The 13,223-nt window shown below is 39.3% G+C and overlaps 1 protein-coding gene across 1 annotated transcript in view; it reads right to left on the bottom strand.

The window, feature by feature from the left end:
* ARHGAP15 (Rho GTPase activating protein 15) overlaps positions 1-13,223 on the bottom strand; it is a 322,265-nt gene that overhangs the window by 17,298 nt on the left and 291,744 nt on the right. The window contains exon 14 of the mRNA XM_039702307.1: positions 5,982-6,087. Coding sequence (XP_039558241.1) covers positions 5,982-6,087 — 106 coding nt within the window. The remainder of the gene's footprint in view (positions 1-5,981; positions 6,088-13,223) is intronic.

Below are 13,223 nucleotides of genomic sequence, written 5' to 3'. Positions count from 1 at the left end.
TGCATCTCAATAAATATTTACCCTTCTCCAGTTAAAAGATGATTAAATAATTTCATATAAATATTAAAATGCCAGTAAGCTATACCTGAGTTTTTTTATGTAACTGGTCTGCCCACCTACTTACTCCTCTGGTGCCGGAGGGTGTTTTTCCTCCTCGCATTTCCAGCAACTGTTCCTCCAAAGCTTGTAGGAGCACAGTTAAACTTTTCTCTCTGCTGCTGTCCCATGGCTGGAAACCAAAACCTGCTCGTGAGTTGCCTGATTATAAAGAAAGGTCTTGATTCAGGAAATAATTTCAACAAATAGTTTTTCTTGTGCCTTCATTTAAGGGCTTCTGTACCTTTCTAAAATTTGGGCATTTTTCCTGAGGGAAAACTTAAGTGCCCATTCCACATTTTGGGTTGTAGGTCTTCGCAGGTTCACTGAGGTTTCCCAAATAAACTTTTCTTTTGGAAGAGTATTTCCATTTTGGGGATTGTTTTTAGTTTTCAGTAGCTTTTATCTTTATTATTTTTTATTATTATTTTTCTTAACAGAAAACTTGCACAGTTCTCAGTGTAATCTGTTCTTTTGCTGTGTGAGAAAAGGTCTCTCCTGAGCCTACATTTATTACATGAGCCTGCCTGAAAACTGCTGATATGACATGTAGTTTAGCAAGTGAAAATCACATATGTTTGCTACATCTTCCCTCCACCAACTTTGGAGGGGAAAAAAAAAAAAAAAAAAGTTTGCAGACATCCCATATAGCATTACTATATGCTGTGCTTTAACTTCATTTTCTGGTTTTCCCTCAGAGTCCTGGGTACTGCTGCTGGATTTGTCATCACATTGTCATTGTGTCCGGGTGTGCAGGCTACTGTGTGCTGCTGGCTATGCATGGCTCTGCTTTATTTTCTTTTTTTTTTTTAATTTTCTTTTTTCCCCTTAGTTTTTAATAGGTAGAAACAATTCTGTTCAGTTGTATATAGTCTGTAAAAACCTTGACTTTTCATAATGTTGCTGCCAAAGTATGTGAGGTTTGAGGTGGGGGGACTGTTCCTCCCCACTGTTTGTCAGGGTTGGACATTTTTTCCTGTTCATAAACCTATGAACATGGGGGAAGTTTGTTTGGTTTTTTTTGGGGTTTTTTTTTTTTTTTTTTGGTTTTTTTTTTTGTCAAAACAGCTGAATATTAATACCTATGAGTTTTGTTAGATAATATATTAATATCAGTGGGTTTGTCTTAGATATATAGTTCTACCCTTGATGAGGAGCCTATTTCCAGTGAAATCAATGCAAACAATTAATAGTAAGAATGAGGAATTTGGGCAGAGGGGGAAGACAATCAGGAAGAAAATCATCATTCCCCTTCTGAAAGGGCAGAAAGCCTGGATGGCATCTGAAAATTACTTGCCATGCAATGTAGAGTATGGGAAAAATGGAGCAAAATAAATGGAGTTTCTTGGATTCAAGGGTGAATTAAAACAAATCAGCTCCTGCCTGGACAAGCCAGCCAGATAGGGCACATTAAGAGATCCACGTGATAAACCAAGAGGCAACTGCAGAGCTCCCCAGACAACTTGCCTGAAGTGGCTGCCAAGGAGGCAGATGCTGCTGCTGGAAGAATATCTTCCACAGTTGGGCATCTGGGTTCCGCGCTTTCCACGTAAGGCAGAGGGATGGGAGCTGGCCTCTGCCTTCCCCTTTAATTATTTCAACATCCCTTTTATGGGTTTGTAAATAACACACATTATCCTGCCTTTGTGCAGGGAAATCGGGAGCAAGGAGAGGGTTTTTTTGTCTCTAACACATCCCCTTGCAGGGGTGTCCACACGGATGGGTACAGCCAGACCGGAGCTTGGCTGTCCTGTGCTCCAGCCTGGTCAGATGTGACACAGCCCGGGTCTGGGAGTCGCAGAGCTGCCTCGTGGTGGCACGGAGCTCAACCTAATAAGCAGAGCAGGCTGCGATTCATTAATTTAACATTAATAAGCACAGCTCATGAGCTCAGGCACAGTGCTGTGTAGCGCAGGCACACAGCTCCTGGAGGAGAGCGGCGTCCGCCCTCGCCAGCTCGGAGTGCAGTGCTGAGAGCCCAGCCAGGGTGCTCCTCCTCCCTGCTGCATTTTGCATGAGGGAGAAATGACAAGATTTGTGGTCACTGGAGAAGCTCCTGTGCAAATAAAAAAAAAATTCCCATCCAGGATTTTAAATTGTGTTGCTGGTTTATGCTGAGACTTTAAGTAATTTAAATTTCTCGTGACTCGGTTTCCCAATGGGTGTGTAACAGCTACCTCAAGGTATTGTGGTGAAAGCAGGTCATAAAATACATAGAGTAAAATTTCCTTCTGTCTGAGTTGTATTACAATTTTGTGAGTAAATTATTGGGTACATATAATGGTTTCTCAGATAGGGATTCGTTGTGCTCAGTTCATGTTTGTGCAGAGAGACAAGGCAAGGTTTCTGCATCATTTGATGCCCTGTGTGCACCCAAAAAAACAGGACCAGAAAGGTGCATCAGTTTTATCTGGTACCTGTGATTAGCTCACTTCATTTGGGAGTAAAAGTCAGATATGAGTAAGGAAGAGGAAAGAGAGGAGACCTGTGGAACTGGTGTATGGGGCGGAAATATATGGGCTGTATAGAGCAAGCAAATATTCTCTAAACATATTCGAGTAGAACAGGCTGTTTTCTGTAGCCCTTTATTCAGGAAAATCTCTACTCAGGTTGGGTTTTTGTTGTTTCTTTCCTGTGTAATGTCTATGTTTGGTTTGTTCATCTTTGGGAAGAAGCATGAATAGCCTAATAGTAGTTGTGCTCAATTATTTCCAGCATGAGTCATAATGGAATGATTCCTTATGGAATTAGACTGACAGAGCTATGTGATATATCTGTTCAGCCCCATATTTTGTCTATTTTGCTTTTAAGTAGAAGAGATTTCATGGAAAGATGAACAGGGACATCAGCGGGTTGTGTTTTTTCCTATCAAACACAAAAAAACTTGAAAGAACAGGTACTGCAACCTCAACTTTGCTTTTAATCCACATCCTGTGGGCTGCATACACTTCACTGTGACTTCTTACAGCTTCAGAGAGCTTGGCTGAAGAGAGATATATGGCACAAGTGTTAATCCCTGCTGCCAGGCCTTTCTCACAGACTCTCTCATCACCACCTTTGTCTGGGTTTCTAAGGAGGTTCCTTCTGAAGCGCATTTCTCACTGTTATTTCTGCTGGATCTGGACCTGCTCCTGCAGACTGGATTTCTGCAGAATGGCTTAGGATAAGGCAAAGGTTGGATTCTTGTGCTGAGTGTCAGTGAGACAGATGCTTTCACGTGTAGTATAGAAGTCACAGGCTTGGACAGCCCCATAGTCCAGGTCTGTATAGCCCTGTTCTGTCTGTCTGACAGGAAAGAAAGGAGTAGGAGAAGGGTAATGCCATGGAAACAGGATAACTGCAGGATAACAGGATAACTCCCTCATCTTCTCCCCATCAGAATCCCCTGATGGGGAGACCAGTTCAATTCTGGGAAGAACATCCATCTCAAACAGCAAATATAGAAACTGCAGTAATATGCCTCAAATAAAGCCAGTTTAGTTATCTTTCCAACTAACCAGAAACTTTTGAAACTCCTGTAACTTGCCCTGAGAAAGCCCTCTGATCAAAGGGGGAGGTGCAAGTCCATGGTGAGGGACATTGACACTCCTCTTCTGAAGAGTGCCCCCAAAATGAATATAACTCTACATTTTGTAACCTCTGCAAACTGGTCATGTTTCCTAGACTGATTCAAACAAACACACATTGTCTCTATTTGCATAATATAAGCATCATATAATTACTGAAAATGTAAATACACTACTTCATTCTTATTTATGGAGACATGAGATCATTCAGACTCACCCCCCATCTTTAGCATCAACAAGTTCAAGAGAACACACATGCTTTATTTTTTGGGGGGGATATTTTTGTACTTTCAATATCTATTCTACTGTTGCTTCCATATCAATGGAGCAAATCCTATGGAATAGCCCTATCTTTTCCTGAGGATGTGTTTGAGGCACAGAAGAAGATTGACCTTCTTCAGAGAGACTCAGACAATTACTTCCCTAATGCTTAAACCCCCAAATGGCTTCACTGTCACATCTTCCTGCCTTCCATCACCCTGTGCCACTGTGTTGCCTCAGTATACCTCTGCATTATGAACTATTGGTATTTTATTTCCTCTATTTTAGCAGTTTTATTTTTTCCTTTTGTTTTTTTTTTCTCTGAAAAATCCACCAGTGTAGGTCCAGTTTTGCCAGTTATTCTACACATCCACAGCAGGAAACAATTGCTGTCCCAAATAGATTATGCTCTAAAAAGCCAAGGCAGACAAAGGAAGTATTATCATCATTTTGTAAACAAGGAACCAAGGCACAGGGAGATTAAATGATTTACCCAAGGTCACCCAGAACATCCGGTCAAAGCCAAGAACTGAACCCACGTCTCCCGAGTCTCAATCAAGTGATTTAACTATGAGATCAAAGACTTATTGTGTATACCTGATATCTCTCCCCTAAGACATGGCAACAAAACTTTTTCAGGTTAAGATCAATGCCACACAGAGTGCAGTAAATTTTGTATATGGCATATCTGTGCTGACAGCGTGTACCCACTCCTTGCACTCATGTTCTTCCCAGGAAATAATTTCCCTTATTATTCTTCCATTGCCAGCAATAAATTATCATCCTTTTCTAGATAACCTGCTGAAGGAGAGAATGTGTGCACACAGTGCATCAAATGAACACACAGGAAACTGTTTTTCTGCAAGGCCAAACTCAGTCATTTTATGGACTGCTTAAAATCCTTCCATGCTTAATGAAATGGGGACATTCCCACAACGATATGAACTTCATTTTACCATTTCAGCTGGAAGCCGCGAAACAAGATAAAGGATCTACATCTCTTACATGCACATGCCAAGAAATGGTTGCTATAAAGGCATCATTCATTATAAGCTCAGAGTGGTCTTTGATTTGGAGCCTTTATCACTCCCTCACTGGGTCAGTTCCTGGGATGAAATACTCCTCTGTGCCTTGAAGGGACCCAGATCCTGATGTCCCTTCAGTTTTTGGGGTAGTTTGGCTGAAAAGTGACTGTAGAAAACAGCCTGGGTAGTGCCAACAGCAAGGAGGAACAGGGTCACAGGACCCTGCCCTTCCCATATCCCTACCCTGAGGCCTCCAGGCCATCCTGCAGGTCAAACAGCTCTGGTGGGTGTCTGAGTGAGCCATGCCAGCTACGTACACCTTTGCTGTTAATGCCATGAAGCACAAGAAGAAAACCTGAGGTGAACGTGACACCCTGGGTTGATTTTTTGGGTCGATGTCTCTTGCAAATGCAGCTCAATGAGAGTGGAAACCACAGGGGAATGATGAGGGGCAACCTCACAGGGCTGTTTTCCTGCCTCTGTGGTATCTCAGCAATATTAGGAGAGCAAAGGTGCACTTCCAAATATTTCCTCAGCATTTCTTAGGTGTTCTGTGTTGTCACGAGCTCCTTGTGAGGGACAAGAGCACTTGCTATGTATTCTTGAGAGAGGTTGTGTCTGACATCAGCATATCACAATGACAGTACAGGTGATTGAACAGTGTTCAAAACACGACCATCCAAAAGGCCATCCCTGGAGAAATTCAGTCAAACTGGGTGAATGCAATCTGGAACATGCTGCGTTTGCCCAATTCAGTGCACCTGTGACATGGTAACCCCAATGTTTGTGGCTGCATTGAAGGAAACAAAATTGTCCTGCTTTCTACTTGGGTTAAAATTTGGAATTTTGTTTAGGCATCTTGATTTCTTGTGTAGGAATAGGATATACATAGATACCATAAATCATGCTTAGTTTTTCCAAAGAATGTAATTATCTTTGGAATTTTGGATGACACTTGCAATAGGATTAGGACACCACATACTGATTTATTTTTTTGAAATTACTGATCTGAGAGTAGCACAGTTCTACTTACTTCTGTAGATGTTCAAAAAGGATTTTCATCGTGTCATAGTTGGGTCTAGGGAGCTTCTTTACCAGGCCCCTTATGCATTTGATGCGAGTGGCGTTGTCCTGGATTTCTAAAGGAAAAAAAAAAAAAAGAAAATAACCACTTGAGTGTCACATTAGGATATTGCTTTGCACAGTGCTGTAGCTGGTACTTTACAAGAAAAGTCATCATGAATATGCGGCAAAAACCAGAATATTACATACCTTCTTTCACCTTAACAGAGAACAAAAGTGTTTACAAAGTCTAAAAATTCTCTGTTAATCTTAAGAAAGCATTTCCTGGTTCACAGACAATTTTTTTTTACTTTTAACGTATTTTATTAGACGGATAGACCACCTTCCTTAGATCAAATACCCCCAAGAAGTAAGAGACCTACATCTTAAATGGAATTATCCTCTGGAATTACATTTGCTCAGTGATGCAGCTTCTGTGATAGGTGCACTTTCCATCTAATCCTTGTTGTCCTTTTTTATTCAGCATAATTAAATCCAGTCTATATATGAATCTGTCTTTAACACCCCATCATATTTGGAAACATAAAATTTGCTATTGTTTTTAGTAGTCCAATCTTGTGAAAAATTATTCAAAAAACTGTTCCACTGTAGCTATTTTCTCATAGCATCTCACAACTGGAATTTTTGGAGGAAAAAATCCCTGTGTTTTGAATTTAAAATTAGCAATAAAGAACACAGCACTAAGGACTTTAATCTCTCCTTTGGGGTGATCACAACAGTTCTACCATTTCTGTTAAGGTATGTTTTCCTGTTTTACCATGATTCATAGTTTTTTGGGAAAGATTTGGCTGATATTGTCATCGATTTGTCTAAGATGTTGCAACTAAAGCAAAGTCATGTACAACGGTTCTTTCATTTAGGCACAGATTAGATAAGGTACCAGTAGGTCTGACGTAGGGAAAACATCTTGCATGCTACATGCCCTAGATAACCTGAGAACACTTTTCCAATCTTATCATCTATGATTAAATTATCACCTATCATTCTTCGTATATGTTCCTCTTTAATATTCATATTACCCTAGCACTCAGAGATCTCAATCAGGATTAAATCCCAGTTGCAGTAGGTACTGCATGAGCATACATGGTGATTAGTGATTTGATTTAAAGTTTTCACCAAAAAAAAGTTTCAAGCTAAAATTTTCCTGCAATCAAGCCTAATTTAAAAATTAAAATTACTAGGATAATATTCCTTCCTCAGCATGTGTTGCTAGTTCCTGCTGAGATTAATACTTTGTACCCACAGATATAGATGTTTATACTGAAATTGTTTTTAATTTTAACCATCATGTAGACATGGAAGACAAAGACCTAAAATTAGGCAGTGCATAGGTATTAGTTTCCAATAAAAAACCCCCAAACTTTATGGGGTTATGGACTTATTCTATAGGAAGTCAAGCAATTGACAATAGCGATCATAAAGTGAAACACAAATGAAGAGCACACTTTCTGTGTATTTGTGTCTTGCTTTGGTTTGACCTACAAAAAGCCTTAACTTCTGAACAGCACAACCTCCCTCAGTCTTGCAGTGCAGTCACCCCTGAAGGTTTTCTGCCACAAGCCACTACTGTTCAATTTTGTTCTGTGGGTGAACTGCCCAGTGGAAATAGGTCTGAAGCTACAAATGAAAATGATATGAAATTTGCAAAAGTTAATTTATTACAGAAAGGGGGTGAAAATTCTTTGGGCTTTTTATTTGTGTTTCTTGGTGTGCTTAAAAAAAATTACAGAATCATTTGGTTTTGAAAAGTCCTCCAAGATCAAAGACCAACCTTTACCACAGCACCGCCAAGTCCACCACCAGACCATGTCCTCGCGTGCCACATCCACATGGCTTTTAAATCCCTCCAGGGATGGGGACTCACCCACTGCTCTGGTCAGCCTGTTGCAATGCTTAGCAATCCCTTTAATGAAGAAATTTTCCCTAATACCCAACCTAAAGCTGCCCTGAGGCCACTTCCTTTCAATCTGTGACTTGTTACTTAGGAGAAGAGACCAACCTCTACCTTGCTGCAACCTCCTGTCAGCTCGTTGCAGAGGGGGACTAAGGTCTCTCCTGAGTCTCCTTTTCTCCAGGATAAACACATTCCTTCAGCAGCTCCCTCAGCTGCTCCTCATCAGACTTGAGCCCCAGTCCCATTGCCCTTCTGTGGACATGCTGTGCCATGACAAGACATGCTATGATCTCACTAGATTAGTTAAATTATATATATTTTAATATATATTTTTATATATTTTATATATTGCTATATATATTTATATTTATATTTATATTTATATTTATATTTATATTTATATTTATATTTATATTTATATTTATATTTATATTTAGGCTGCCTTGCCTCTCCTGCAACTCCACAGATAAAGTTTCTCTAAGTAGTTTAATTTTTAATTCAGGGTTGTTGGTTTTTTGGGTTTGTTTTTTTTTTATTTTTTTTTTTTCCTGAGAATTCATTGGGCTTGAGTGGAACTGAGACACTGAGGCAGGGACAAGCACAGTGGAAAGAAGGGTTCACTCTTTGTCTCTTGCAGAGCATTTACAGGGAAGTGTTGTACAGCAAAACTTTGTTGTGTTCTCTGGATGGAACTGTCTCTGCTCTGTGTTAACACAGATACCTGATAAGGAACCACATCCCTGCATCCTCAGCTGCTCACAGAAACTGCAATTTTTTGTGAGGTATATTTGTAAAGATGATAAAATAGCCCTCCCCCAATATTAATTGATTAAAAAAATTATTTGTTGAGAGAATGGCAAGGGTAGAAAGCTTTGTTTTTAGGACTTACTGTACCAAAGTCATCAGTATTGGAACACAGGGGATATTTAGGTTGGCAATAAAGCACAAAAAGCAGAGAAATTTTGCATAATATTATGCTGCGCATCAGTCTATTTGTTAATTGTTAGTCTATTGTAAAAGAAGAAAAAACAGGCAACATGTGGTAACTTTAGTCAGCATTTCTGAACTGGGAATGATAAACACCTCTGCCTGGCTCTGGCATTTATCAGTACTGAGATATTATTACCACATAGAGTCACAGCATGGTTACTGTTATCATCAAAAAAAAAGAGCCAGCTAATCTTAATGGTTTGTAAAGCCGTTACCTGCACTGGTCTGACATTTATCATGATCATTTTACCACATGAGTCCTACATTGCAAAGGTATTTTATCTGGAAGGGACATCACTATGAATTATTATTTGCAGCTAGGTAGAAAATTGTATGTTGTAGATACCTTTTCTCATTATAAATCACAGTCACATTTCACCATTTCCCACACAAAGCTGCTGAGCCCAGGCTTTTTGCCATAACACTTAGTCTTGCTCCCTTTTATAGTTCCATGAAAACATTGGGTATTCTTTCATTAAAATGGTTGATATCGGTGGGTTTTTTTAAATGCTCTATACACGCTTGATTTTTCTCTAGTATAAAAGAATTTGTTTTTCCACTTGAGAAGCTGAAGAGGATAAACTGTTCATTTTTTTTATTAAAGCTTACTCTCGCTTCAGTTTTTGTGGCTGGGCTTGTCTTTACTCTTGACCTTGTTGATGGAATATTTAACAGATCAGATGCAAGATCTTATGTTTCAGTTGCAATACCTATGTATTTGCTTAATTTCTGTAATGCCTTCAGTTCCACATTCCTAGAAATTTTTCCCTTTCAGATCCCTGAGAAAGATTTTAAATTTTTTTAAAAATGTTTTTCTCTTTACCTTGCACAAGTGTAGGGAGGAAATCCTGAAACATGATTTTTTAAAAATAGGTGGGGAAAAAGTTATCCCCCTTCCCTGTGCTGTACCATGAAGCCCAGCAGCACAGGGTGAAAAGGAAGGGAAACACTCTGAACAGCTGTTAAATTCTCCAGCTAAGTCTAGAAAAGGAAGCAGAGCAATTGTGATAAAAAGAAACAATATTGGTTTTAATTACATTCTTTTTATTGTAAGAATTGGTGAAAATCTGAGGGGAAAAAATTATTTTGGAAAGTTAGACTGTCTTTTCCCCCTGAAAATTTTGGAAGGGAAAGTCATCATAATCACATATATCAAATAAAGAATGAGAGGAGGGCTAATCCTCTTTGCATTTTATGGGGAAATTTTGGGAGACGAAGGGGATAATTTCAGCAGATCAGGATACTCTGAAGTGAATCACAGATGGTTTTGCCGTGTAAAAGAATCATAGAAAATATATTTAGAATTTGGGTTACTGTCTTTAAAAATAGGGCTGGCTCCCTTTAACAGAGCAAAACCGTGGGGATGCTCTCTTGTTTATATCTAAATGAAGAATGCATTGAAAAAAACCCGTCTTACTATTATATAAGCCCTTTTGTAAATGAGCTTTGGATAAACATTTGGGCACAGAAGAAAACATGACGTGTCTCTAACATTAACAGTGGCTGGGTAAAAATGAATGAAGAAAGTAACCTTTAGCACTTGTGTCCATAAAGAATACTTAAGAGAATCCCACCGAATGTTTCTTTTAATCATTAATTTTAAATGGACATAGATGTTTACAACAAGCCACTTTGTTTCAGAACAGGAAGTCCAGGGTTTATCTCCAATAACTCACGTTGGCTAGGAAGGGATGGATGTCTCTAACCTGACGTGCATTCATTATTTTGTAAGGTACTGGGGTCTGACCCGTGACCCTCCTCAGACCTGCTGCATTATTCATGTCTGATTTACTCTGTATAGTTTTGCTATAGCACCCATTTCCCTTTTTCCAGGCATTTCGGTGGCTTGTGCATGTTTAATGTTAAATGGCATTTATGCTTCACATTAATGCCTAATTTTATCACAAGCCATGCTTTCTTTTTATGCTTTCGAGCCTCACGGCTGAACTGCTGAAAAAAACCCAGTGATTTATGATCCTGCATAAAATATCAAACTATTGATCTGCCACCTTTTGTTGTTGTTGGCTTTTTAGGCATGGTTTTCCCTGATTTTCTTACAGGCTCTTCTCACCTTGTTCTGTTTTTTTGGATAAGATTTCTGCTGTGGTTAAAACGTCACACACTGTTGCTACAGCAAAATCTGCCTGCCAAGAGTTTTTCCAACAATTCTCAACTGATTCGGCTGCCGAGAGAAAGACGGGTCTTGTCTGGGGCTTATTTTTTTGCTCGTTTATTTTTTTTTTTTTGGGTTGTTTATTTCATTCCTTTTATTTTTATTTTTTTTAATCGGAACGGGGTGGTTTAGGTGGATTTTCGAGTGCTAATGAAATTGTGAGACTTATGGCGCTGGCTACAGCCAGCCGGAGTGTGGGCAGACGCTCTGTGAGCTTCCCCACTGTGCTGCTGTGCAAGCATCCCTGCTGTTATGTTTGCTATAGTTTTAATGTCTGTGAAAAATTCCTGATGCAACTAAATTATGTTCTGCCCTCTTGTTTGTATAAATAAACACCCGACTTAGCCAATTCATCTCGCTCTTGCCCATTTTAGAAGCTTGCTCTGTCACACAATGCTTAACCCCAGTCCTTGATGGCTTTGGTGTTATCAGGGAATGAAAACTTGCTTAAAAGGGAGCACTCTGTTGGCTTAATTTTTTTTTTTTTTCAGACACATCAACTGCCCAAAACTCTGTTCTCGTTTGGTAAATCTTCCTATTCTGGAAGTCATGCTGGCTGAGATACACAGGTTTTTAATGTGTTAATAGATAAATCACTTATTCATACCACTTTTAATGTCAGGATATTTTAATGTTACAGCATGCAACATAAAAGTCCCAATTTTAATCACTCTCAGTACACTGTGGCAATCCTCTATTGCAGATGTATTGTAAAATATTGTCTTGGTTTTTTAAAAAAAAATCTATAAGAAGTGTGGAAACTAACTAATATTAGCTATAAAGAAAATAAGCAATTTGTGATCCAAATTGATTTACTTTTTATTCATTCCTCAGAATTAGTTGTTGAAAAAGAAAATGAGAATTGTTGAAACTGCTCTATCTGGGCAATTGATAAATTCATCCTGTGTAATATAAAGTGGAATTTGCAATGAATATTCATACAACTTTTGTGATCCACTAGCAAGACCCAAGACAATGAGTTTGCAACTCACTCCCATTTAACAAAAATATATGTGGAATTAATGGGAAGAAACAGCACTTAGAAAAGTTAAACTTTAATGTATCGAACTCCAGGTGCCAGAGTTTGAGGGAAATAACCAATAATAGTCATTTTTTACATATTTGATGGGACTGATTATGCAATGTGCAACTCTAAATGGCTTATAGCACATTGTAGCATGGTTCCATCCCATTGGCTACAGTAGGGTGCAGGCAGATGGATGACAGTGACAAGGAGAGAAGTGCTTTTGCTTAGCCGTGCGTTAAGATGCCATCCAGAAGCTCTGTGCACTGCAGACACTTCATTAGGATGCCAGGATAATGGTAAACTACCACTCAGAGTGACACCCCATTTCCTGCTTACTGAGCTCTCCAACCTCGGCAGATGTCAACAATCTCACAGTGCTACAGAGCAGACCTAACTTTCCAGGCACTTTGACTCCAATTTTTTTCCCTTAACAGTGCCATACATTACATGCAATATGTAACAGCAAGTACCAAACAGAAAACAAAATTTGCTGCCCTAATTATAACAAAGCAGCATCTGACTTAGGTCCTGCATGCCCAGCGTACATACAACCAGTTAGGCAGCAGCAGAGAGGAATGAACCTTGTCAGTCGATTTTGGGGGTTAATTAGACTTAGGACTTTGCTAAAGGATAGTCTGATCAAGACTGAAATGATTGTGTTTCACCTCTAAGTTCTACCATGCAAAGGGAAAACGTGCCGAGCTCTTTCCCTGGTTTTTCATACACTGTGAGAGCCTCGTGCGGGGTTTTCTGAGCAGAAAGAGCAGACTTGAGCATCTGGACGGGGTGATATTTTCTCTGCAAATGCACAACTCGAGGCCGTAACGCACCTCCCCAACAGCAGTTAAAGCCAGCAGAGAGGCTGTGCTGCGATGCTTGACCTGCGCTCCTTTCCAAACACAAATAGTTGCTCACACTTCCAAAAAAGATGTCTTCAAAGGCAAAACCAGCACACACCCATTAAATTTATAATTTAATTTAATTTCTTGAACCTATCAGTGTCTGATTATACATGTCTTTAAAGTAAAGAATCTGGCTTTTTCTATATGTAGGTATTTTGCTCCCTCTTTTTAATTTTTGTCTGTAGAGGTGATTTCACAGTGGTGGT

The sequence above is a fragment of the Passer montanus genome, unplaced genomic scaffold (genome assembly GCF_014805655.1).
Source record: "Passer montanus isolate IOZ18808 unplaced genomic scaffold, ASM1480565v1 scaffold1, whole genome shotgun sequence".
In the NCBI taxonomy this organism is placed as follows: Eukaryota; Metazoa; Chordata; class Aves; order Passeriformes; family Passeridae; genus Passer; species Passer montanus.
The sequence above is the reverse complement of the archived record's forward strand: the minus strand, read 5'-3'. Positions and strand labels throughout refer to the sequence as shown.